Here is a 23,760-nt window from a genome sequence, read left to right as displayed (position 1 = left end):
AGGACTTCAGTGGTGGGCACAAGCAAGAAGGAGTCTCCACCAGCAGAACGTGTAAGCTCTATGTGCTGTGAAAGTGTTTAGCATAGTGTCAGAGCAGCAACAATTATACATGACTGGGTTGTGGGATGTGAAGTGAGAGAAAAGTAATAGATGAGGCTGTGAGATAGGTTGGGACCAGAATGTGAAGTGTTTGCATGGTATTAAAGCATGTGGACTTTATACTGTAGGCAGTGGAGTAGAACCATCAAGGGTTTTATAAAACCAGACATTATCTGTTTTGTATTCTAGGAAGATAATTCCCAGTGTAAAATTAGATCAGCTAGTAAAGAGGTTGTGGATTTTGGCTCTCACTGTGGTACTCGTCACTTTGAGTTACGTTCCTTCATCTCTCTACTTCAAGATATACTTGATGGTAGTAATTTGCTTTATTGATATTCTCATATGTATTCATATTCTTAATTCCTTTTATGTGTATGACATACAATGGGTACCTAAGTAGTCCAGGTCAGAGGTGACTGGGCCTGCCTTAGCTCTGAAAATGGCACTGAGATGCAGAGGAAGGGACGAATTAGGGAGAGATTTTGGAAGTACACTATAGGCAGGATATGTTTGCCAGTTATTTTGGGGGAAAGGGTCAAAGATGGCTGAGTTTGCCAGGTTGGGAAGACCAAGTGAATGAGGAAACCTTTACCAGAGGTAGGAAACACAGGACCAGAGTAGGCAGTGGGGAAGACAAGTAGTTAGACTTGGTGAATATATTGACTCTGAGGAGTGTGCAGCACATAGGCACAAATATGACTCTGAGACATAGAAAAGTTTAGGCTTCAGATAGGGATTAAGAAATCATCACTATGTAGGTGTTAATGAACATACAGTCATGAGTGATGAGATGATGTGGAGCTTGTGTGAGTGGGAGAAAGAGGGTGAATTTAAGGGATGCTAGAAGAGAGAGAGCCTCAAGAACAGAGAAGTTGAAAAGTCAAAAGAAGAGTTTCTCGAGCGTTGGAGCGTTAAGCGCAGCCTTGTGCCCTAAGGTTAAACAGAAGAAGCTAATTATTACAGCCTTTGGTCTTTTACTTTTTATATATTTCTGATGAGTCCTTTTTTCCTTCCTTTTCTTTTTTTATGAATGAATGTATTTTGTAACCGGGGAGGGGGGGAAAGCAATAAACAAAAAGCAAAGCAAAAAATGGGCCTTTAAAGGCATATTTTAAAAAAGAAACACAATTCTTTTTAAAAAATTCTACTTAAAAGCATCTCCAAAGATAAACACTAATTTTGTTTAATTAATTTAATTTTCCAGAATTAGAAAATGTTTATCAGGACATATATTAGAAATGCAGTCAAGCTGTGCTATAAACTTGTTTTTAATCACTTAATACAGCATGTACTTTTGTGTCAGCTTACAGATCATGCAGTTTTAATGTCTGTAGTTAGTAATTTATTGGACTTCCCTGGTGGCTCAGATGGTAAAGAATCTGCCTGCAATGCAGGAGACCCAGGTTCAATCCCTGGGTTGGGGAGATCCCCTGGAGAAGGAAATGGCAACCCACTCTTCTATTCTTGCCTGGAGAATTCCATTGGCAGAGGACCCTGGCAGCTACAGTCCACGGGATTGCAAAGAGTTGGACACGACTGCACGTCTGACACAATCTACACAGTACAGTAGTTTATAAGCTGGTCTTAATATACAGATAAATTATTTCTATTTTTAAATTATAAATAATACTATACTGAACATCCTTATAGATGCTTGTAATAAAGACGTCCTTGTAGTCCAAACTTGGTTGATTATTTTCTTAGGATAAGTCCTGGAAATGTACTTTCTATGTCAGAAATACATACATATTTGTGATCTTGTTACATATTGTCAATTTGCCCTCCAGAAAGATAATTTCCCTGATTTCCCTTAACTTTCTGTGTGAGTGTGTATGTGTGAGTGAGTATGTGTGTGTATTTGTTTCTCTACTACAGAAACCTTAAACATTGTTGAGAATCTTTTCATCTATGCTAGTCTGACAGGGGAAAATAGTATCTAGTTAAATTTGTATGTGTTCATGGGTGAAGTTAAACATCTTTACACATTTATTTATATCTCTTCTTATAATCCTTTATGGCCTTTGCATGTTTTTCAATGGAAAGATTATTTCTGTGGAGTCTTACCTATATATATTGCCTCAATAGAAAGGGGAATTTTGAAGGTTTGAGAAAGGAAGATTGATGAAGGATGATTATGGATAAAAGGTAGGAGGACATGAAGGAGTGGAAACAGATCTGCAGGTTGTTTTTTTGTTCACTGTGAAACAATATGGGGAAATATTTTGTGGACTTTTTTTTTTTTTAAGTTTTGAGTCTTTTGCTGAATCAGGTCTGGAAAGAATTGTGTAAACATTTGTTAAAAATTATTGTATTCCTCTAGGACTTAGAAAATATATGTCCCTGGTCTACAAATAACAGCCTTTTTTCCTTCTTAGTTGCAAAAATAAGTAGATAGGTGATTTCATATCCTAATAGGTATGTACCTATGTTTATGGGAGACCCTTTAGACTAAACAGTCTGGCATATAAGTTTTACTAATGATTTTTATCCTGTCTTTGTGAAGTAGGATATTGCTAAAGAATGTTTTTTCTTACACACAAGAAAATGGAGGCACAATTTTGTTCTCTTTCATCTTTGCTGTCTGGTGAAATATGCAAAAGTATGTTAGAACAGAACGATGTTTCTGACAGATGTAAATTGTCCAAGGGTATCAACTTTTCCTGTGACACACTCTTCCCTTCTAAAATAAAACACTTATTTCTGTGACTATAGAGTGTACACGACAACTTCTCTGCATATTGTTCTGTCCTATCTGGATTACTTAACTGTCACTAATGAACTTAAATTGAAATTTGTAACTTCAGCTATTACCAGTCAGTTCTGCTTTTGGCAGTTGTGATCATTACAGTTTATGATTGCATATTATATAAAGCATTTGGTTTCATATTGCATCCCACAAAATCAAGAGAGGAGAATGTCTCTCTGTTACCTTTATACTGAGTTTCCAGTAAGATTTTGTTTAAAAGGTAATGGTTCTGTTGTGTTAAAATTTTTTTGAAAGCATTCATGTGAAAGAATATAGGCTTAAGATAAAACAAGATTTAAAAATATTTCTTTAGATGAAAATAAAATCATTGTAAAATCAAATGTATAGTTTTATAGTCATAGTTTCTTAGGAAATCTTAGCATTTCGAACACATGAAACTTAACCTGTATCAGCCCAGAACCAAGCCAGTCAGCAAAACAGAAAAACTGATACACAGTCAGCCCTCCATGCCCACAGGTCTCTCCTCCGTGGATTCCAGCAACCAGGGGTGGAAAATATTCTGGGGAGAAGTGGTCCCATGCCATGAAGTTCCAAAAAGCAAAATTTGAATTTGCCCTGTGCATGTGGAATTTTACATAGAATTTACATTGTATTTACAACTATTTACATAGCATTAACATTGTACTGGATGTAATAAGTATTCTAGACATCTAGATCTAGTATATAGAGGATGTACCTAGGTGGTTATATGCAAATAATATATGCCATTATAGATAAGGGCTTTGAGCATCCATAGCCACAGATTTTAGTATCCATGAAGGTCCTGGAACCAATTCCCCATAGGTAGTAAGGGGCAATTTTATTTATGCTTTTGCAACATTGTTTAAGTTTCCCTATAAATTTGCAAGTTTTTAGGGTCTATGGGTACAGCAAACTAAAAACAAGTTTTATTTATTTACTCATTTGTTTTTTTAAATTTTTGGTCACACTCTGCGGCATGTGGAATCTTAGTTCACCGATCAGGGATCAAACCTGCACTCCTGGCATTGGAAGGCAGAGTTAACCACTGGACCACTAGTCCCCAAAACAAGTTTTAGAGTCTTGTTATTATTTTCTTCTTCAATTGGTTTAAAGAGAGAGTTCTGGAGTTAGATTGCCTCTCCAAATTTCTTTTTTTCTCCATAAGAATAGGGTAATAATAATATCTACTTACAGATTTGTTGTGAAGATAAAATTTAGTGTATATAATCACCTAAGACAGCGATTGATGCATAATGAGCACTTGGTTTGTATATATAGTACAAAACATTGTTTAAATTTTTGTTTTATTTTTTTCCAACTTATATGAAGAAAATTTTCAAATTTTTACAAACAACTAAAAAGGATATGGTAGTCAGTATACATAGTAATACTTAGATTTGGCAGTTGTTAATATTTGTCCCATGTGCTTTATCTCTTTGGAACTATGTATGTGTGTACATTTGTGTATGTGTTATAGTAAGTTGTAAGTCTGACAAAACATTTTTCTCCCCCTCAGAAAGAATTATTTAGGTTCCCACTTCATAAGTTTGTAACTAATTGTATCATTTGTTTTCCACAATATAACAGGCTCTGGGTTCATCCACCTCACTAGAACTAACTTGAATTTGTTGTTTTTTATGGCTGAATAATATTCCATTATGTATATGTACCATAGCTTCTCTATCAGTTCATCTGTCAGGGGACATCTAGGCTGCCTCCATACCCTGACTATAGTGAATATTGTTGCAGTGAATATTGGAGTACATGTGTCTTTTAGAATAGTGATTTTCTCAGGGTATATGCCCAGTAGTGGGATTGCTGAGTAGTAGTTTTATTTCTAGTTTTTTAAGAAATCTCCATACTGTTCTCCATAGTAGCTGTATCAGTTTACATTCCCACCAACAGTGTAAGAGGTGTCTCTTTTCTTCATATCCTCTCCAGCATTTATCGTTTGTAGATTTTTTTAATGATGGCCATTCTGACCGGTGTGAGATGATACCTCATTGTAGTTTTGATTTGTCTTTCTCTAATAATAAGAATGTTGACCAGTTTTTTATGTGTCTATTAACCATCAGTTTGTTGTCTTTGGGGAAATGTCTGTTTAGGCCTTCTGCCCATTTTTTGATTGGTTGTTTGTTTTTTTGATATTGAGCTGCATGTATATTTTGGAGATAATCTGGAGATATATGTTTTTTATGATATAATTTTAATGAAAATAACCATGTGTCGATTTTAAAAGCCTAATCCCTACAGTTAAGCGTTTCAACTTTTTAAACAATGTCCTCTATTACTTTTCAGGTTTTTGGCTAACATCAAGTGTAAACAATGTCCTCTAGATACCTCCTTTTTTCTAAATATTTTTTTTCCAACATTAGATATTGTTTATTGATTTTTCTCATACTTAACATCCCCAGTCACATAAATACACTCCTCACATTCTCCCAATATATTTATGTCATACATTTGGTTAAAACGTTTTTCTGCGTTTATACTGTTATGGTTTTGGACATAGCATTCATAGCTGAGCTATGAGAGCACTGTTGTATTTCCTTCCTAGTACTATTCGCATTCCTTCTTCCTTTAGAATTAAAAAGTACTAATATTTGACTTTTTAAAAAATTTTTCCTCATTATCTACATATCTTTTATTAATTCTTCTTCTCAAGTTACCAACAGAATTGTAAAATTTCTGTCAATATGATTAGGTGATCTTTACTTTAAATTATTCTGCAGTACATACATGTTAGCTTTCTCAGATCTACTAAGTCAGTTACTATTTTGGCTATTTATTTACTTCTCACTTCCAAAATGTTGACATCTCTAGTCTGCCTTTTTCCCACCTATTTTACTTGTTCTGTTTTCTTCCTTTTGGCATTTCATTGGACTTTTGGAAAGGCATAGGGTGAAATGCCTAAATTCTATCTGTCATGTTAAACCAGAGGTCTCTATATATCATATATTTTTATTCAGGAAAGAATTTGACAGCTTTTTGTAGTATTCTGGAAGACATATAGAAATATGAGCTAGTTAATAATGATAGTTGAAGAGATTTGTAGTTGTTTTGCCCACCTCACCAAAGAAAATTGAATCATTATCATCACAGATGCTAAACCATAGAGCTCTCTATTTTGGTTCTATTCCAGTTCACCTGTGAATGTTATGGAGATCCTTGAAAGAACATACTTATGAAATCCTCACATGACAATGCTTGAGGTGGGGCAGCTAATGCAGTGGCTGGTTAACAGAATCAAGATTTAACATTAAATCGAATAAGCAATGAATTGAACAAAAATCTTATTTTGATTCAAGAATCCTATTGTACAATTTTAAGTCTGACAACTAGATTGTCAACACTTATGCGAAAAAGATGGCTGTGAGTTTGCTGTGAGATAAGCGTGGGATTTGCCCCCAAAAGCTCATGATAACTTAGACTGATTTAATAGACATATGAAGTCCAGATCAAACTTCCCTGGTGTTCCATTGGTTAAGAATCCACCTGCCTGCACAGGTTTGATCCCTGGTCTGGGAGGATTCCACACGCTGCAGGGCAACTAAGTCCATGCGCCACAGCTACTAAGCCCTTGCACTAGAGCCCAACTACTGAAGCCTGAATGCTGCAACTACTAAAGCTTCTGCACACTGAAGCCCATACTCCACAAGAGAAGCCACCACAATGAAAAGCCCACACCACAGTAAAGAGTAGCCCCTACTTGCTGCAACAAGAGAAAGCCCGTGTGCAACAGTGACGACCCAGTGAAGCCAAAAATAAATAAGTAAATGAATAAAAGTCCAGAGCAACAAAACTTAAGATCTTTCTTAAGTTTGGGACCTCTAAGGAACTTTGGCATTATGTACTCTAAACTACATCATTTTGAAATGAAAGAAATTAGAAATTAAGTGATTTGGTCAAGGTAAGATAAACTAGCTTGCCACAGAGTTGGAACTAGAGCCCAGATCTAGGAAATCCCGGACTGATATTTCCAGTATGTGTCATGTAGTTTCACCACGTACTGGTTAAGTGTACAGTTGAAATATTACATGCTTGAAAAATACAAGGTTTAAAAGGACATAAGAATTAATTCCTAATTCCAAAGGTAATAATCACTGACACTCAATTTAATTATACTTCTACCAAGAAGAGAAATATAAGGTATAAAATGATGGCCAGTAATCTTTTCTTCAGGTATCACTGTCTAGTTTCTAGCTGGACTAACTTTATTCTTCAGGGATTTTCTGAGAGGTAAGGAGGGAAATTTGAATGCAGAGTTCCAAAGAATAACAAGGAGGGATAAGAAAGCCTTCCTCAGTGATTAGTGCAAAGAAATAGAGGGAAACAATAGAATGGGAAAGACTAAAGGTCTCTTTAAGAAATTAGAGATGCTAAGGGAACATTTCATGCAAAGATGGGCTCAATAAAGGGCAGAAATGGTATGGACCTAACAGAAGCAGAAGGTAGTAAGAAGAGGTGGCAAGAATACACAGAAGAACTATACGAAAAAGATCTTCACGACCCAGATAATCACGATGATATGATCACTCACCTAGAACCAGAATCCTGGAATGTGAAGTCAGGTGGGCCTTAGGAAGCATCACTACAAACAAAGCTAGTGGAGGTGGTGGAAATCCAGTTGAGCTATTTCAAATCCTAAAAGATGATGCTGTGAAAGTGCTGCACTCAATATGGCAGCAAATTTGGAAAACTCAGCAGTGGCCACAGGACTGGAAAACATCTGTTTCCATTCCAATCCCTAAGAAAGGCCATGCCAAAGAATGCTCAAACTACCGCACAATTGAACTCATCTCACACGCTAGTAAAGTAACGCTCAAAATTCTCCAAGCCAGGCTTCATCAGTACGTGAACCATGAACTTCCAGATGTTTAAGCTGGATTTAGAAAAGGCAGAGGAACCAGAGATCAAATTGCCAACATCCACTGGATCATCGAAAAAGCAAGAGAGTTCCAGAAAAACATCTATTTCTGCTTTATTGACTATGCCAAAGCCTTTGACTGTGTGGATCACCACAAACTGTGGAAAATTCTGAAAGAGATGGGAATACCAGACTACCTGACCTGCCTCCTGAGAAACCTGTATGCAGGTCAGGAAGCAACAGTTAGAATTCGACATGGAACAACAGACTGGTTCCAAATAGGAAAAGGAGTACGTCATAGCTGTATATTGTCACCCTGCTTATTTAACTTATATGCAGAGTACATTAGGAGAAACGCTGGACTGGAAGAAGCACAAGCTGGAATCAAGATTGCCGGGAGAAATATCAATAACCTCAGATATGCAGATGATACCACCCTTATGGCAGAAAGTGAAAAGGAACTAAAAAGCCTCTTGATGAAAGTGAAGGAGGAGAGTGAAAAAGTTGACTTAAAGCTCAACATTCAGAAAACTAAGATCATGGCATCTGGTCCCATCACTTCATGGGAAATAGATGGGGAAACAGTGTCAGACTTTATTTTTGGGGGCTCCAAAATCACTGTAGATGGTGACTGCAGCCATGAAATTAAAAAACGCTTGTTCCTTGGAAGAAAAGTTATGACCAATCTAGACAGCATATTAAAAAGCAGAGACATTACTTTGCCAAGAAAGGTCCGTCTAGTCAAGGCTATGGTTTTTCCAGTAGTCATGTGTGGATGTGAAAGTTGGCCTATAAAGAAAGCTGAGTGCCAAAGAATTGATGCTTTTGAACTGTGGTGTTGGAGAAGACTCTTTAGAGTCCCTTGGACTGCAAAGAAGATCTAACCAGTCCATCCTAAAGGAAATCAGTCCTGAATATTCATTGGAAGGACTGATGTTGAAGCTGAAACTCCAATATTTTGGCCACTTGATGTGAAGAGCTGACTCATTTGAAAAGACCCTGATGCTGGGAAAGATTGAGGGCAGGAGGAGAAGGGGACGATAGAGGATGAGATGGTTGGATGGCATCACCGACTCAATGGACATGAGTTTGGGTGGAATCCGGGAGTTGGTGATGGACAGGGAGGCCTGGCCTTCTGCAGTCCATGGGGTTGCAGAGTCAGACACGACTGAGCGACTGAACTGAACTGAACTGAAGGAGGGAAAGCATTGGCTAATTGATTAATAATTTTTCATTTTAATTTTGCAAGGTATATTTTTGAAATTTAGAGTAAAATCACAGTGGAGGATATTATAAACAGTGTTCCTTATTCTACCTTTAGCCTTTTATCTGGATAAGGTGCAGTGGGAAGTGAGGCTGGAGATGTGAGCAGAGCCTGATCTTGATTGGCTGTGGGTCACAGTACAGATTTTGGACTTTGTCTTGTCAGCAATAAAAGAGAAAAGAAAATCTTGGAGGTAATTGCATGTCATGTTTTCCACCCCCACCAGAGATCATAAATTAATTAGAACTTCTGATTGTTTTTCTGTATTGTTTAAAAAAAACACAGAGTGATCTTTTTTAATCTAGTGGTGCTGATATCTAAAGGATAAATACAGGAGTTCTCCAGTTTGAATGATAGAAAGCTGAAACAGTAAATGCCTTGTGATTTAAGTAATTCTAAATGTTTCTTTGGTTAAAAGGCTTTTGCATGTACTTTAAGCTGATGTTTGTATTGTGAAACTAAAAGTTAACAGTTTTTTTTGTATGTGTGGGTGTGGTTGTTATGCTTCTTTTTCTACTTTATGTTATTGATATAAACTGCTTCAGAGACGGATGAATCTAAATAATAATTAGAATTGTTGGGATTTGAACATTCAGCCTATAAAGAAGTTAATGAGCATTCCAGTTTTTGAAGCTTGTTTGGGTTTTGTTTATTTGGGTTTTATTTTTGTAGACAGAATTGTAACATCACAGTAAATTAGAGCAGCTCTTTGTTTAGTTGTGTGTAAATGTGTATATGTATATATTCTTGCATATACATATATATGATGGTGGTGGTGGTTTAGTTGCTAAGTTGTGTCCGTCCCTTGCGACCCCATGGACTGTAGCCTGCCAGGCTCCTCTGTCCATGAGATTCTCCAGGCAAGAATACTGGAGTGGGTTGCCATTTCCTTCTCCATACATATATGTACTTTGGTATAAACAAAGTTGGATATATGTTTGAGATTCTGCCTTTTTTAATTTATTAAGTTCCTATGTGATTTTCATAATTGTAAATTTAATGGCTATTCTGCTTTTTCAGGTGGACTCCCAACAACTGTTATTAGATAACTGGACTTTGGTTACTTAGAGCTTTTATTATCGTTATATGTAAATAACACAAACATTTTCATGAAACTAGACTATTATCCAAAATACAACATATCATCCTCTGTAGCTTGCTAGATGCATTAGTTTTATATAGGGCAGAAAATTTACACATCAGTGAAAATGTAATTATCTTTCTGCAGTTTTATTCTGCTCTAAAATACTCATATTTCAGAACAGAGAAGGCTAAATGTAGCATTTTTTCACAAAATATGTATAGAATATGTTAACATTAATGTAAATTAGAATTATAAATTAATTTATTGAAGGTTTTATCCATATTGTAGTAAAGCTGCACATGGTATCATTTTTCTTAACAAGCACCAGCTCTCTGCATCAAAGCTGAGCACTAACACACAAACCAAAACAGATACCTTAGGATCTATGTACCCCCCAAAAAAAGTTGCATACATCAGACATTCAGTCTTAAAGCCTTTCCGTTCTATTTTATATGCATTTCCAACAAGCTTTCTCGTTTTTTGTTGTTGTTGTTGATCTTCCAAAGAGTAGAAGCACAGAAGGAAGAGGGCATTACATACATTAAGAAGTGATCGCTGATAGACTGGTAGCAAGAAAGTTAACAAGGTCACAAAGCAGAGCAATCTGGGCAGAACAGCCTTCTTTACTTGATTAATCCCTAAAGGTGTTGCTCAAGTGGTGTAATATTATTCATCTTGAGTAGATTCATGAAGGAAAAAAAATCATATATTTATAAAAAAAATTGTATTGAGGTGTAATTGACATATAATCTTATATTAGTTTCAGGTGTCGAACATAATGTTTATTTGTATATATTGGAAAATGATCACCACAGTAAGTCTTGTTAACAGACATCACCATAGATAATTACAAAATTAATTTTTCTTTTGATGAGAATTTACAAGATTTCCTCTTAGTAACTTAAAAAAAAATACTATTTATTTATTTATGACTTTGCTGGGTCTTTGTTGCTATGTGCAGACTTTCTCTAGTTGTGGCCAGCAGGGGCTGCTCCCCAGTTGAGGCTCAAGGGCTTCTCATTGCAGTGGCTTCTCTTGTTGTGGAGAACTGGGCTCTAGGTGTGCAGGTTTCAGTAGTTGTGACACAGCGGCTTAGTTGCCCCAAGGCATGTGGTATCCTCCCAGACCAGGGATGGAACTGGTGTCCCCTGCATTGGCAGGTGGATTCTTTATCATTGGACCACCAGGGAAGTCCTGAGACCTGTGCTGTGATATAAGAAGCCTTGTAATTTCTTGTGAATCACTTCATTGGAGGCAGCTCGCTTCTTTGTGCATTGTATAGATTGCATGGACATACTGCATTCATCAGATGATGGACATTTTAGTTATTTCTACATGTGAATACTCTGTGACCCAAAAATTCCACTCTGGGTATATGCCCAAGAAAATGCACATCTATGCATACCAAAACAAATATGTTCAAGAATGTTCAAACAGAACATTAAGTCATTATACAGACTAATAAACTTGAACTACTCCCTCCCCCAATTATTTTAGAAAAGGAAAAGAACAAGCTGTTAATACATGCAACCAAATGGATGAATCTAAAATTAATGTTCAGAAAAAACAGACACAAATAAGTGGTTACTATATAATTTCAGTAATACATGTTCAAAATAGGCAAAACTAATTTCCTGCAACTGGGTAGTAGTGAATGAGGATTGTTGATTGGGAAGAGGCACACGAAAGCCTACTGGAGTGCTAAAAATGTTCTCTCACTGGATGGTTACGTAGGTATATGTGTGCCCAGTTGTGTCCAACTGTTTGCAACCCCATGGAGTGTAGCCTGCCAGGCTCCTCTGTCCATGGAATTTTCCAGGTAAGTCTACTGGAATGGGGTGCCACTTCCTTCTCTAGGGGATATTCCCAACCCAGGGAACAAACCTGGGTCTTCTGCATTGGCAGGTGGATTATTTACCCTTGCGCCACATGGGAAGACCAGATATATGTATGGATATATATATATATATAATATATATATAATTTATATTTATATATATAATTTATATATATATAAATTCACTGAACTGTACATTTTATACTTGCATACTCCATGTAAATTATACCTCAATTAAAAATAATAAATATAAAAATTCAGTTTAGTTCAGTCGCTCAGTTGTGTCCGTCTCTTTGCAACCCCATGAATTGCAGCACACCAGGCATCCCTGTCCATCACCAGCTCCTGGAGTCTACCCAAACCCATGTCCGTCGAGTCGGTGATTCCATCCAGCCATCCCATCCTCTGTCGTCCCCTTCTCCTCCTGCCTTCAATCCTTCCTAGCATTAGGGTCTTTTCAAATGAGTCAACTCTTCGCATGAGGTAGCCAAAGTATTGGAGTTTCAGCTTCAACATCAGTCCTTCCAATGAACACCCAGGACTGATCTCCTTTAGGATGGACTGGTTGGATCTTCTTGCAGTCCAAGGGACTCTCAAGAGTCTTCTCCAACGCCACAGTTCAAAAGCATCAATTCTTCGGCGTTCAGCTTTCTTCACTGTCCAACTCTCACGTCCATACATGACCACTGGAAAAACCATAGCCTTGACTAGACGGACCTTTCTTGGCAATGTCTCTGCTTTTAAATATGCTATCCAGGTTGGTCATAACTTTCCTTCCAAGGAGTAAGTGTCTTTTAATTTCATGGCTGCAGTCACCATCTACAGTGATTTTGGAGCCCCCAAAAATAAAGTCTGACACTGTTTCCCCATCTATTTCCCATGAAGTGATGGGACCAGATGCCATGATCTTAGTTTTCTGAATGTTGAGCTTTAAGTCAACTTTTTCACTCTCCTCCTTCACTTTCATCAAGAGGCTTTTTAGTTCCTTTTCACTTTCTGCCATAAGGGTGGTATCATCTGCATATCTGAGGTTATTGATATTTCTCCCGGCAATCTTGATTCCAGCTTGTGCTTCTTCCAGTCCAGCGTTTCTCCTAATGTACTCTGCATATAAGTTGAATAAGCAGGGTGACAATATACAGCTATGACGTACTCCTTTTCCTATTTGGAACCAGTCTGTTGTTCCATGTCGAATTCTAACTGTTGCTTCCGGATCTGCATACAGGTTTCTCAAGAGACAGGTCAGATGGTCTTGTAGTCCCATCTCTTTCAGAATTTTCCACAGTTTGTGGTGATCCACACAGTCAAAGGCTTTGGCATAGTCAATAAAGCAGAAATAGATGTTTTTCTGGAACTTTCTTGCTTTTTCGATGATCCAGTGGATGTTGGCAATTTGATCTCTGGTTCCTCTACCTTTTCTAAAACCAGCTTGAACATCTGGAAATTCATGGTTCACGTACTGATGAAGCCTGGCTTGGAGAATTTTGAGCCTTACTTTACTAGCATGTGAGATGATAGGGGATATCAATTGTACAAGAGTATTACATTTGGGTTTTTGATGTTAACAGTATGTGTTAGTGACCCTCACACAGCTTTCTACTATTCCTCAAGAGGAGCTACTTCACAATCACTGGCTCTAAACAAAGCTGAAAAAGTATGTGCCAGGCTTCAGAAAATTGTCCAAATAGCTAATAAAGACTTAAAAAAAACCCAAAAAACAGTTAATATTGCTTCTATTAATGTAATTACCGTCATTACAGTGAGAAAGAAATTGACATAGGTGAATCACTGGGATTTGTGAAGTTCTCAGATACTTCAGCTTCTCCAATTTGTGCATTAGCTGAGTGCCTAATTTTAAATGTAAATACTACTCCCACAACTTCATTAACATATTTCTCTCCTCTTAAAACTTGCATTATCATCTAGAATGGAGGTCTGTATTCTTCTTGGCAGAAAAATATTAACAAAATATTGAACCATGTTGGCCTGCAGGTTCAAGTCATTGACAATCCATGGTTTCAGTTCTTCTGGAATCATTTGCTTTAACTATGTTCATTTTTGTGGTTTTTTCACTTTTAGCCCATTTTGTTTTTTCAGTGACCACTTAGACTTCTCTTCCTGAATGGCTGAAATGTCTGACTAGGTACTATAACCTCAGTATCCACAGGTCTCCGTTTGGCCTTTTAGTTTTTCACATTTATGTTGCTAGTTTTCAAATAGCAAGCAATACATCTATTCTAAAGAATATTTCAAATCTATAGGAGAGTCATAATCAAGTATTTACTGACGAGATAATATAACATCTGGGATTTGCTTCAGAATCATTTCATTATTGAAACTGGGTGTAGTTACATGGGGGAATCATTATATAACTTTGAGATTTTGCATGATAAAAATTTTAAAAACTGAAGTACTTCATTATTTTTCTGCAGTAGAGTATCATGCTTTCTGGAGTGATTCATTCCAGTTTGATTTTTTTTTCCCTCACCACTATAGTGTAGAAAGTTTTACACACGTGCTTAGTAAAGCATGACCTCTGTAAGCACTTTATAGGCTCACCCTCTTGAGATGGAGTACAGGTACTTCTTTGACTCCATTTATCAATTTCTTGAGGAAATCCTCAATTTTCATGAGGATTTTTCTAACATATTGATCAGAATAGACTATCAGGTTGAATAGTTTAGAAAAGTCATAAGAGCTGGTTGAGTCACTGACCTAAGCTTTATATCTCAAAATGGAATAATGGAAGCTGCTTTTCAGAAGGTTTTTATTGATGGCTGTTATTTTTTTTTTCTTACGGTAACTCACACTAAAAAACACACATCATATTGTGATCTAATATATACGCAATATTTGTGTGTGTCTGAAGCAAAAGTTTATGAAATAATACACTTTACTAAGTGTGATGTAAACTATTTTTCTTTAAAGAATATGTTAGGACCCACTGAATTTACACACTCCTCTAGTTGATCATATTCTGCAGTTTAGAAAACATTTTAATGTTGTCTAAAACAGACATGTCTTACATATTAATAGTAAACATAATTGTAAACATGCTCTATACCATTACTAGTGGTGTTAAGCAAGATTTAATAAGTTCTTTTTAATAATAAACTACTTGATGATATTGATAAGTAATCCTTTCAGAAAACTGAGCTCAAGAAGGAATAACCATTGCTGTTAACTGCTAACCATTGGGAAATATTTCCAAAGAATATTTTAATAAACTTGTAGAATTAAATTAGTAAAAATGAAAAAGACTTCTGGCTTTTTTTTTTTTTTTTTAAGTTGTAGGGTTTATTACCATCTACCCCTGATCATGCTGCCTTTTACAGAGATGCTGTCTGTGTGGCAGAGGCAATAGGCCAGTCCCTGCCCTAAACAGACATGGTAACCAACCTGAGTTACAGAAAGGTGCTTTCTTGTTAGAGCTACTAATTACCTCAGATTCGTTTGGCTACAAGTTCGAGGTAGTAATTTATAAATGCACTGCTTTTACTTTTGGGCAAGAGATTCTGACAGCTGGAGATCTAACCAAACTAGGAACCTGAGGCTTGTTATGTTCCTTTATCAGTGTGACTCTGAGAGCTGAGACCTGCTGGTTCTTTGAAATAGTGCTGTGTCTGACAGAGCTTATGATAAATGTTTTCTCTGTAGGTGACTTACTGAAACAGGAAGTCTTCATGCAGTGGGTTTTATGGGTAGCTTCACATCTAGGACTGCTGCTTTAAAAGAGCTGAGTTTGGATGGAAAGCTCCCCAAAGTAATGCAGCTTCTTTTACCCTAACAATAAAAGAACCCGTAACCAGGAAGTGACCTCGGGAAGTGGTGTGGATTTTGTGCAGCCACTGAAACCTTTGGCTGCTCGGGATTATGCCAGCTCACCAGTGGTGTTTTCTGTTGATTAACTGCCTGCCTACCTCAGAGTTATTCATATATCATTCATGTATTAATATGTAGTTAATTATATATACATATATGTAATTTTTTAAGCTGAAGCAGTCATTCGTTTTAAGTAGGCAAGATTGTAAACCTCCGTCTTTGTAATTAAATTATTTCAGAACAAAATTTTTGTATGTCATCGAGTGACTTAGTGTTTGTCTAGCCTTCCACTTGACTGTTTTGTATTGAACTCTTCAGTCCTTTATCTTTTATATTTTTGGCTTCTCCATGTGGCTTGTGGGATCTTAGTTCGAGGACCAGGGATTGAACCTGGGCCATGACAGTGAAAGCACCAAGTCCTAACCGCCAGACCTCCAGAGAATTCCCCGACCCAGGTAGTGCCAGTGGTAAAGAACCTGCCTGCCAGCGCAGGAGGTACAAGAGACGTGGGTGGGTTCGATCCCTAGGTTGGGAACATTCTGTGGAGGAGGGCACAGCAACCCACTCCAGTAATTTTGCCTGGAGGATCTCATGGACAGAGGAACCTGGCAGGCTACAGTTCTTGGGGTCACAAAGAGTCAAACTGAAGCAACTCAGCATGCACACACTTCAGTCTTAATGATGCCGCCTGGCAAACTAATTCATCTGAATGATGCATAGCTCAGGAGAATTACCTAGTCATTTCCACGGCCTCTTAGGATAAAGATAATTGCTTTCTAAGAGGGCAACGTGTTCAGTTTTTTGTTTTTGTTTTTTTAAATAAGTAGAGAAAGTAAACAAAACAAAAGCAAGACTAGCATTCTGTGATGTATCAGCTGTCGTGTTCGGTGTTACAAAGGCTGTCATTTATTATACTTCTCTGATTATATTCCTTTATACAGATACAGAAATTGAAGCTGAGAGGTGTTTTGTAATTTGTCTGTTTCTTTTGCGTTTAACAAGAACTTAGAGGAAGGCACTGTGGTGGAGTAAGATGATCGTTGCTTACCCTCCTGATTTTCTCTCTGTTTTCCTCTAATTAGAGTACCAACTTTCACCTTTCTCTTTTCCCTCTCTCTCATGTTTATATGTAATCCAGAGGTTGCTAGTTTTTTCTTAAACGTCTTGATTATAAATCCTATTTGTTAAAGTTGTCTTCCAGGAATTATTGCATCATACCTACAATAATAATAGAAGTTATAAGAATTAGGTTTACCTAGCATCTTGCAGTTTATAATGTACTTCCACATATTCTAACTCTTGTAATCCTTATAATCATACTGTGTGGTAGATGTTAGTCTTTAAATATTCTACTGTAAAAACTTCCTGTTCATTTTCTTTGTAGGTATTCTTCTCTCTTTTGTCTAATAGATTAATATTTTGAAAATATAGCTTTCACTATTATACATTTTTCTCTTAGCACAAAGATTTTTGGTGATTTCATAACAAGCCAAATAATGAAGTAAAAACTACTGTATTTGATAATATGGATTATTATTATAATTATAATAATTATAGAATTATCCATAATCTGATTCTAAACAAGCTTTTATATATATATATATATATATATATATATATATATATATATACACACACACACCCAAAACTTTCTCAGAAGACTCTTCTGCATATCAAGTCAATTTGGTTCACTTTAGCAAGTATCTGTTATCTACTATATATCAGATCTTTGTTGTTAGGGATAAAAAGATGAGTGGAATATTCTTGTTCTTAGGAAACTCACTGCTGAGTGGAGGTAAAAATATACATGCATTAGTAATTATCATATATGTGTTATTTTAAGGTAGCTGAGTGCTGCCTTAATTTTATAAAGTATATTTAGAAAAGGGATTTTTATTTATTTGTTTTTAATTGAAGGATAATTGCTTTACAGAATTGTGTTGGTTTCCGCCAAACATCAGCATGAATCAGCCGTAGGTATACATATGTCCCCTCCCTCTTGAACTCCCCCCCTGCCTCCCTCGCAGTCCCACCCCTCTAGCTTCCTACAGAGCCCAGTTTGAGTTTCCTGAGTCACACAGCAAATTCCTGTTGGCTGTCTATTTTACATATGGTAATTAAGTTTTCCTGTTACTCTTTACATACATCTCAACCTCTCCTTCCTCCCCTGTGCCCCCCGCCCATGTCCATAAGTCTGTTCCCTATGTCTGTCTCCATTGCTGTCCTGCAAATAATTTCATCAGTACCACCTTTCTATATTCCATATATATATGTTAGTATACAATATTTGTTTTTCTCTTTCTGACTGACTTCACTCTGTATAATAGACTCTAGGTTCATCCACCTCCTTAGAACTGACTCAGATGCATTCCAGTTTATGGCTGAGTAATATTCTGTTGTATATATGTACCACAGCTTCTTTATCCAGTCATCTGTCATTGGATATCTAGGTTGCTTCCATGTTCTAGCTATTGTAAATAGTGCTGCAGTGACCTTTGGGGTACATGTGTCTTTTTCACTTCTGGTTTCCTAAGGGTATATGCCTACGAGTGGGATTGCTGGGCCGTATGGTGGTTTTATACCTAGTTTTTTAAAAGAAATCTCCATACTCTCTTCCATACTGACTGTATCAATTTACACAGAAAAGGGATTTTTTTTTTAAGGTATAAAAGCCACAAGGAACAGCAACAAAAAAAAAAAAGGGAAAGAAGATTAAAAACAGGTGAGAAATGGTGCCAGAATTCTAGAAGCTAGAAAGCAGTTGTAACTAATTTAGCAGTCTGGAGAAAGCTAAATGATTTGAAGGGTAGGCCAGTTTGTAACATATAAACACCAGGTATGTTCAAGAATTGAATTCATTTGGAAATTTCTGAAAGTTGGGATGTAGAAGGAACTAAAAACAAGTGAATAGTAGTTGCAAGTCCATATGTATTTTTGGGCTTCCCTAGTGGTTCAGCAGTAAAGAATCCTGCAATGCAGGAGACCCAGGTTTGATCCCTGGGTTGGAAAGATCTGCTAGAGGAGGAAATGACAACCCACTCCAGTATTCTTGCCTGGAGAATCCCATGGACAGAGGAGCCTGGGGGCTACAGCCCATGGGGTCGCAGAGTTGGACATGACTGCAGTGATTGAGCACGCGCACACACATATATATACACATACATACATGTATGGAGCAGTTGCATCGTCACATCCCCTCCTTCCCTGGCCCCACCTGGCAGCTCCTCTTCCACCTTCACAGGAGTTGGAAAGGTCACACTATGGAAAGGAAACAACTGTGAAAACTGGACTGCCCAACTAAATACAGGGGAAATGAGGAAAAGATTCCTTACTGATTGGTGAGGCCTCCTAGACTGTGGAATAAGCAGATCTGTAAGCTCTTGCCTTTTTTTTTTTTTTTTAAGGAAATGGCACGATTTCTATAATATAGCAAGTTTGTTTAAGTATTTAAAAAAAAAAAGATTTCCCCAAATCTTCAAAAAAAAGTGAGGATTTAGGAAAAGTATGCCCACCTCAGAATAAGAAGCTGGCCTTCCAGGTTATTCACACTCTTGTCTGTAGTGGGTTTTCTCGCTTTGTTTCTCACCATTCTCCCCTATATACTTGGCTTCTTTCCTATCGGCCCACTCAGTTGATCACGTTCTCTGCATTTTCTATCATTTCTCCACCTCACTGTTACTATTGTTTTAGAGAAATGCCTTTTATCCTCTCCTGCGTGTTCTCAGTGACTTGCCTCAAGTGCCACTTACAGCCCAAATGCTTTACTCTCCCTCTGTGTCATCTACTGACTTCTTCATATTTCCTTTTTAACCTTATCACTTTATGTGATTTATTTAATAAACTTTGACCCATGTGCAAGGTCTTGTGTGAGGATCCAGAGTACAGTCTCTGAATGGTAACCTGTGAATCCTCTTTAATGTTGTTTGCAGACAAAAATTACTCCTAAATCCTTGTACTCTTCTCCACATAAAGGTGCTGGGAAAACTGATGACAGTATTAAAAGTATAACAGTGTAGTTTACAAAGGGCCGTCTGTTGTCTAGAGCTTGTTAACAATAACCAGTATTGTAAGCAGCCTTTTGTTCCCCAAATGCAAGGTTTTTATTATCAAAATAATCTATATTATATAAAATTAGAAACAGTCATTTAATACCTTAGTGTATATCTTTTTGTGTCCTTTTCCGTGCATATATTCAACTCTGTGTGTGTGTGTGTGTGTGTGTGTGTATAAAGATAACATTTAAGTCTGTGTATTACTTAAAAAATAGTCATACTATACATACCTACAACTTTTAGTCAAGGTTTTGAGTATCTGAAATATGCAGAACATGATGTTAAGCACCATAGGACATTGACAGAACCATTAAATAAAATCGCTACTCTCAGGATACTTGTAGTCTAGCTGACTAAGATAGGACAAAAATAAGAAGCAGTGTGAAGTCCAGTACAGTGGCTGAGCTATATGGTATATACGAAGCACTCAGAAGGAATTCACATTAGCCTCCAAGGATCAGTGGAGTTAAAGTGAAGGTAGAGGTGAAGGTAGCTAAGTAGCCGGCATGTAATGTGGGTTCAACCAACTGGTGGTTGTTGCTCTTATACTCATCCTGGGTTCTGACTCTAGGTATCTAGTACAGAAGAATATTGATTCCGTTTCTACAGGTAGAGAAGTTGAGAGGGAAAAGGGTTAAACCTTCAGGAAGAACTTTGAGTTGTTTCAATGTTCGGGTGGAGAGCTGTGGCTGCACATAGGTAAAGATGTAGAGCTAGCGTGCTGGTGAAGGGTCAGAAAACTTTGAGAATCCTCTGCTAAGAGACAGCAGATGAGTCTGCGCAGAGAGAGTCAGGCTGTAATAGGTTTTATTTCACACTGTCCTTTATGCCAACGAAGGTTGACACTAAATACCATGATAAAAAAATATAAAAGCCTTATTTGTCAGTGAGTTAGAAATATGAGGGTTTGTGTTTATTGTGACAAGAATTAAAATCTCTCCATCTTTATAATTCTGGTGGCTCTTCTTTTTGAGTTGCCTTGTGATTTAATAGTTGGGAAATACTAAATAGCAAAATGTGCTTGTGACAGAGAGAGATTTGTTTTCTTTAAAAGATTCTCGTGTCTAACTTAAATTTTCAAATTCTCAAGCTGGTTTTATTCTTGTCCTGCTGGGTCTCATTATCTCTGTTTAGCTTTTCACTTACAAATCATGTTTCATATATGTGAACAGCATTGGGAATGTGACCTTTCTCATGACCCTGTAAGCTAAGATTTTGCTTTGCATTTCCCAGAATAAATGTCACTAAAACATATACATTCTGCTTTTCCCCTAGGTAAAAATCTCTACACCAATGAATATGTAGCTATCAAACTGGTGAGTAGAATCTATATTTGTGGTAATGATGTTTTAGTGCTCTCACCCTTCACATATCTTTTTACAGGAAATAATTGTAAGCATTCATAAAAATACTAATTTTTTCCTTGCATATAATACCACACAGTCATTTCCTTCTAATATATATAGTGTTACAGTGTTGAATCACTGTATACTGTGAAACGCTGTGCTGTTAGAAGATGCTAACTATAGTGTTAGCAATGATGAATCCAAAAAGTTAATTAAAAATAGCTAGAAGGAAAAAAAATCCTAGTAATTTCTGTAAACTTCGTACCTTCCACTGTGCTATTTTTATTTAACATTTTCTTATTCCTAAATATAACTGATCCATTTAAAAAATATAAGATATTTATCAATATACTTCCAAATCTGATCATCTAATCATTGCCTTAAAAAGTGTCAAACATGGAAAACACATCATGTGCCCAGATTTGAAGCAAAGAGTTCAGTTATTTTTGTCAGTGCTGATCTTACGAATAATTAATCTAGTCATTGAAAATAGCATCCTGTTAAAGAATAATTCTCTTATTTTTAAGGGTTAATATTTTTAGAAGAGACAGTTCTTTAGCCTGTTTTTAAGACTGATACAAAACCAACTTCTAGCCATATGAAATACTTTGTGTAACTAGTTTCTATATAAATAGAAAGCTGTATAAATATTGTCCTTCTAATAAATCCTAGTTTGTTTCCCAGGATCTACAGGTGGTTTGGTGCTCTTAGTTGGAAGGCAAAGGCATTAATAGTTGAAGGAAGTATCTTGTGGTAATCACTGTTTTTTTTTTTTCCTAATGAATCGCACCTACTACATCCACACTTGCTTTGTGGTTGGTCCTTTTCTCTCAAGTTTGTTTTTGGAGGAGTTAGAGTTGTCCCGTGAAGAACTGATAGTCATCAGGGTAGTTTCTCTACAAAGAGGTGGACAGGAAGCAGGTCTGAGAGCAGGTAGCTGCTCGGGAACCAAGTATTTTCTTTTGTTTGTTGACTTGAAACTTTTGTTGGCAAAATGGAAGGAGGAAGAGAGATAATGCATATAGCAATGCAGACCAGATACTTTCCTCAGATTAAGTATCAAAGGATTAACCGTATATTTTTACTTACGGGAATTTAATTATTCTGTAAAAGTATTCTCTAGTTCATCTCTTTTTTTTACTTTTTCTGTTTTATTATTTTGGTAAGTTGGAATAATTTTGATTCCTTGGAACTAGTAATAGGAAGAAGCAGCCCCCTAAAACACTTTAAAATGTTGCCTCAATATGTATGTTTATAATTGTCCCCTTACTTATCAAGACTTCTGGTAGGCACAGCTTTTTCTATCTAGATTTCTTCTTCTCGGCTCATACTAGTTAGCCTCTTTAGATAAGCTTGCATAACATATTATTGACTTGACTGACCATTGCATTTCACTTACATTTTATTAAAGTTTTATTCTTCATATGGCCAAGAGTTAAAGCCAAATAGACTTCATGTTATCATGCCTCAGTCCCTCATTTCTCTTTCAAATAAATCTTAAATAAAGGCTTTTTAAAGGATACTCAGTCTTGTCTGTGGGCTTCCTCTCTTGCTTTGGGGCTGTGTTCTTTGTGGGAGATACGATGACAGTAATTGAGCTCTCTTCACTGTAACAGCAAAATTTGCCTTAAGCATTAGTCTTACCAGGCAGCCGTCTGCTGTTGGTGTAGGGTTTCAGGCAGGCATGTGTGCTCCGGAACAACCGTGATTCTGGCAGATAGCCAGCCCTCTATGGAGATGGCATCAGCATCTCACACAGAAGTACAAGGAAGTCCTGCTCATGGTGCTGCAGTTCTACTTTGGTTGACTCTTCCTTTTAGGCTCCCGTTTCTTGGATTTCTAGGAACAGTTTTTTAAAAATCTGATACAGTGTAAACAAACTTGTGTAATGAACCCCTCCTTTACCCCTATCAACAGAGGTTTCTGGAGTTCTTTTTGACAGGGTTTTTCTAACAGTTGTTTAAAAATTTTTCTCTCTATGCTGCTAATCCCACTGCCTTTCACAATCTGGAGATTGTTTGCAGTATCCTTTATTCATAGTGCTTTCAGAAGAGCACTTGATGCTCCAGTTGGCTGAGCAGGCTACAACTATGTGCTGAAGCGGGTGGCTGAAGGGTATAAATACTTCTGTCTGTGATAAAAAGCCACTCATGTCTGAATATATGTGATGTGTACACCCACTTTCAGCCCTGTAGCTCTTAAGAGTTACTGCTTTTTTTAATCTGTTAACTTACTTTTCCAAGATTAGGTTGAATATTTCCTATTAATGTTTCCAATATAAAGTTTGGGAGTATTATGTTTGAGGAACGAGCTGTGTTTTTTAAAATTCATTGACTCTTGTGGTTTGTCAAAATTCAAGACTGTTTCTGCAGAAAGACCACTCCTGTTTCTAGTGTTTAGATCACCCTCTGGTCCCATATCAATTTGTCATCACTGTTTCTCTTGGTTTCTTATAAATTATTAATGATTTTGCTAAAAGACAAATTCTGTGATTGGCTGCTTTGGTGGTGATATATTAGAAGATCTAAAACTGAATGGACACTCTCTATCTGAAGAGATAAATGCATAAGGAATACTGTGACTCTACAGTATAATTAGTCTTCTGTACATATTTTGGGACCACAGGAATCTTGAGAAACTCGAAGTCCAGCTCTGATGCTT

The 23,760-nt window shown here is 36.8% G+C and overlaps 1 protein-coding gene across 5 annotated transcripts in view; it reads left to right on the top strand.

Moving 5' to 3' along the window:
* Nucleotides 1–23,760, top strand: part of CSNK1G1 (casein kinase 1 gamma 1) — a 154,272-nt gene that overhangs the window by 51,447 nt on the left and 79,065 nt on the right. For all 5 annotated transcript variants that reach the window (XR_006343843.1, XM_043918914.1, XM_043918915.1 and 2 more), the window contains one exon: nt 21,029–21,069. Coding sequence is in view for 4 of the 5 variants with exons in the window: in XM_043918914.1 (XP_043774849.1) it covers nt 21,029–21,069 (41 nt within the window). In the remaining variant the exon portion in view is untranslated. The remainder of the gene's footprint in view (nt 1–21,028; nt 21,070–23,760) is intronic.

Source organism: Cervus elaphus, chromosome 12, assembly GCF_910594005.1.
Source record: "Cervus elaphus chromosome 12, mCerEla1.1, whole genome shotgun sequence".
Lineage (NCBI taxonomy): Eukaryota > Metazoa > Chordata > Mammalia > Artiodactyla > Cervidae > Cervus > Cervus elaphus.
This window is presented reverse-complemented; position numbering and strand designations above follow the sequence as displayed.